Here is a 4292-nt window from a genome sequence, read left to right on the forward strand (position 1 = left end):
AATCTATACGTGTTTTCTAGTTTCTTAATAGACTAATATATTCCGTGCACTACTGAACAATTAAGCTTTGACATTCTTTCATCTTAAGGGAAAGAAAGAGTGTCGTTGTTAGATTTGCGGAATTATTAGGACACAGCATCGCTAGTGGTTGGCCTATAGATTTTATATAAGCCATCAAATATGGACGGCTTTTAGGACCATTGTAACTTTCCGTTGACAGTTGGTGACCTAAAGCTGATCACTGACGATGCTACTTTACCTAACTACCCAATTAAGATGAAATGAAACCCAATATTATATGAATATATATATATATATATATATATTTATAAGGAAATATTTCGGTAGACCCAACTCATTTCACTCGGTCAGCTCCATTGCATACGGGACCCCCACACCACAACCTTTGACTAAAATATTGATAAACTTACCAAGTGGACGTCTCTGATTGGCCATGGACTCATTATATTATAGTCCTTTTTATGTAATTAAATACGTATGAACCGAAGTTTGGTTCGACACATGCAAATGTAACAACATTTAGAAGATGTCATATATATGCCAAAGTTTGAAAATCAATTCATCAAGTTCTACTATTTGCTCAAGCCGCGCTGAATTATATTTCCCATGTACCCATTTGGAGCTGTACAATCTCTAGTTTTTCTTTTAAAGCCTTTTTGTTTTTGAAACCAGTTCTTTTTTTGGTTTATATATAAAAAAAAAAAAAGAATTCACTATAGCTCACCAGTCTCATAAAAAAATGCAGTTATTCCAGCAACCTTCTTCCAAATCCTATAATTTTTCTCGTTTAGCAGGCTTAGCAATTCTATCATCTTCTTTACTCGTACTCTATTTTCTTCTTTCTTTAATTCTTGTACACACTAATTATCTGCACACATATTCTTCATCCCAAGACCTGGTTTCGCCGCCGACCTCACTGGGCCACATCGTGTTCGGAATCGCATCTAACAAGAAGTCGTGGGCAAAGAGGAAGGACTACATTAAGCTATGGTGGAAGCCAGCACAAATGAGAGGCTGCGTGTTTCTAGAAGAGGGACCACAACAGAATTCAGAAAACGACACCGCTTCTCTTCCTCCCATTTGCATATCCGGCGACACTTCCCGGTTCCGATACACTTACCGGGGAGGTTACCGGTCGGCCATTCGAGTGGCACGTGTGGTTTCGGAGACGGTGGCGCTGAATCACCCGGACGTGAGATGGTACGTGTTTGGTGACGATGACACTGTTTTCTTCCCTGAGAATTTAGTGAAGACTCTTTCCAAGTATGATCATGGGCTTTGGTACTACATAGGGACCAACTCTGAGGTTTATGAGCAGAATGCTTTTTTCGGATTTGGAATGGCTTTTGGTGGAGCTGGTTTCGCTATAAGTTACCCTTTAGCCAAAGTCTTGGCCAAGGTTTTCGATTCATGTATTGAGAGATATCCTCATCTTTATGGTAGTGATGCCAGAATCTACTCTTGCATGACAGAGCTTGGCATTAGGTTAACTCACGAGCCTGGTTTTCATCAGGTATACAAATACCCCATTCTATATTAAAACTATAGTATACAATTTGATTACTTATATGCATAACTTTTTGAGAATATATAGATGGATATACGAGGCGATATATTTGGTCTACTGGCTTCGCATCCAGTTACTCCATTGGTATCACTACACCACTTGGATTTTACGAATCCCATCTTCCCAAACATGTCTACTCCTCAAGCTCTAAACCACTTGTTGAAGGCTGCAAATGCTGATTCTCAGAGGATTTTACAGCAAACGGTCTGCTACGACAGACGGTCTTCGTGGACAGTCGTAGTCTCATGGGGTTATGCCGTTCAAGTCTTCGGAGGACACGTGCCACTGCCGGAAATCCTCCACGTGCAGGGGACTTTTCGGCCCTGGAAAATCAGGGGAGCCACTCTTCTTTCGGGGCTTTACACTTTCACGACTAGAGTGCCTCACCCGGACACGTGTCGTAGACCCATCGTTTTCTTTCTGCATGACGTGTCAACTCTACCAACTGAAACCAAGACCACCTACCGAAAATCATTTGTCAATTGCTCAAACGACGCCGCTTCACCAAGAAGACTGACTGAGGTCAGGGTGTTTTCGCACAAGTTGAACCTTGACATCAAACAGGTATTTATTAATTTATTTTTATTTATACATTATCAAATTGCAAATATAAATAAATTTTTTGTTTCATTATTGTGATTATTTTTTTTATTTTCTATCTCAGATGCAAGCTCCGAGAAGGCATTGCTGTGACGTGTCACGTTCTTCAGGTGGTGAAGTAATGGATGTGGCCATAAGAGAATGCAAGGAAGAAGAGTTGATACACATGCATTCTTGAACAGGGGAGTTCAGAATAACATTAATTTATTGATTATAAATTGTACGGGATTCGTATACGATTAATTGTAAAATGGAACAGTAATATTAATATTTAATAGTGTTCTTGTAAATTAAGTTTATTTCAAAATTGGATTGTTTTTTCAGTTATTGTTATATTTGGAAAGCTGGACAAAATTTTAGAATTCTAGACCTGAAATCAGTAATTTTTTTTCTTTGACCTATCTTTATTTTTTTAACTTGTTTTGGCCAACAATTCCTAACAAACTAGAGGGACAAAGCTATAAATTAAAGAAAAATGTAGGGAACAAAGGCAACATTGTGTTTGAACAATCACTATTTTATTATGTAAGAAACATTAAGAAGCTTCCTGGTTGCATTGAGATTCGAAAGAAAGCATTTTAACAAGAGCATAGGCAGGGGTGGGTTGAGTACGAAGACAACAAAAAGCTTTATTCGAGGGAATAGCCGTTAAAATCAATAAAGAAATAAAATAATAACTTAAAAAGGCATGAATAGTTTTTTTTTAAAAAAACAAAAAGGCATGAATGGAAGAAACGACAATGGCTTTTCTAAACCATTACGACAATAAAAACAAACAATGACTTCGATAACTGCATATTCATGGGTGAGTAATTTAGACGAATCAACATTCTTTGTTAAATGAGTGTATGGTTGTATCTCAAACAAATTTAACTGTGATACATCATATTTAATATTTATTTTATAAAAAAAGTGATACCCCTCATTCACACAGCAAGTTAGTTTTTAAAAATGAGCTGTCACAATTAGATTAATTTAACATAATATATGACACACTAATTTGATTGGGAATCTTAATTCAATTTAGACTTGCACATGCATCCAGAGACTCATTTCCAATTTAGCCATTTCATATTGGGTTTTGGTTATGATATTCAAAATTTTGGATTTCGGGTGAAACCTGAATCCGAAAAATAATTTATTTTTTTTAATTACTTTTATATATGAAGAGTGTTGTTATTTGACACCTTGAGATGTCTAACATCACATAAGGTAATACTCTATGATTGATTAGTAATACTCCATAATACTTATTAAATTAAAATGTGTGGGACCTGATATTAGATTGTATCAATAATTGTATATTACATCCTTGTGGTTTTGTGCACTACTGGTGCCCCTTAATTAACAATACTCATATATAAATATATTTATATAATAAAACCCTAAGTGACCGTTTGGTATGAAGAGCTCACAATTTCCATTTTACTTATTCTGATAGTTTGGAAACTTACATCACTGTGTTTGCTTGTGCACTGAAATCTTATGATTCCCGTGAATATCAATTTCTATGTTTGGTTGTGAGAAATCTATCTAAGCTTTCATATTTTCATAAAATTAACATAATAATATATTTTATCAAAATAATAAATAATCTAATCATAAATAGCAAATGACATTTTAAAAAATTACAAAATTTTCTCTTATATTATAGAAAAATTACGTTTTCTTAAAAAAAATTAAATTAGTTTTTATAAAAATGGTACAACTTGATAGTGGGCAAAATTGCTAATAATTGTACACATGACAGTGTCACATCAACAGACAAAATGCCACATCATCAATCAGTTAGCCACCTAGGACAAAATCTAACAAGAGTCATATTTCAGTATTGTGCATAGTTGAGAGGAATTTTCAACATCGTGAATCATTCAGGGGGCACAATCATATAGTGGTTATAGTTCGGGAGCAAAAATGTTATTTATTCAATAAAAAATACTAATAGAATTATGGGTTTTTAGCACTATTGCCCCTGAGTTAATCATCAGTTGTCAATTTAGTCCCTGAGTTAATCATCAGTTGTCAATTTAGTCCCTGAGTTAATCATCAGTTGTCAATTTAGTCCCTAAGTTTTTATTTTGGGAAATTACATCCTTAAGTTTTT

General features: G+C 35.0%; 1 protein-coding gene across 1 annotated transcript; it reads left to right on the forward strand.

Annotated features, from left to right (window-relative positions):
• Window positions 1-502: 502 nt before the first annotated feature.
• On the forward strand, window positions 503-2478 carry LOC133817618 (uncharacterized). The gene is made up of 3 exons (XM_062250189.1): window positions 503-1534; window positions 1616-2152; window positions 2253-2478. Exons 1-3 carry the CDS (start codon window positions 761-763, stop codon window positions 2364-2366), a joined length of 1425 nt encoding a protein of 474 aa, XP_062106173.1. The 5' UTR covers window positions 503-760; the 3' UTR covers window positions 2367-2478.
• The last annotated feature ends 1814 nt before the right edge of the window (window positions 2479-4292 follow it).

Source organism: Humulus lupulus, chromosome 2 (assembly GCF_963169125.1).
Source record: "Humulus lupulus chromosome 2, drHumLupu1.1, whole genome shotgun sequence".
In the NCBI taxonomy this organism is placed as follows: Eukaryota; Viridiplantae; Streptophyta; class Magnoliopsida; order Rosales; family Cannabaceae; genus Humulus; species Humulus lupulus.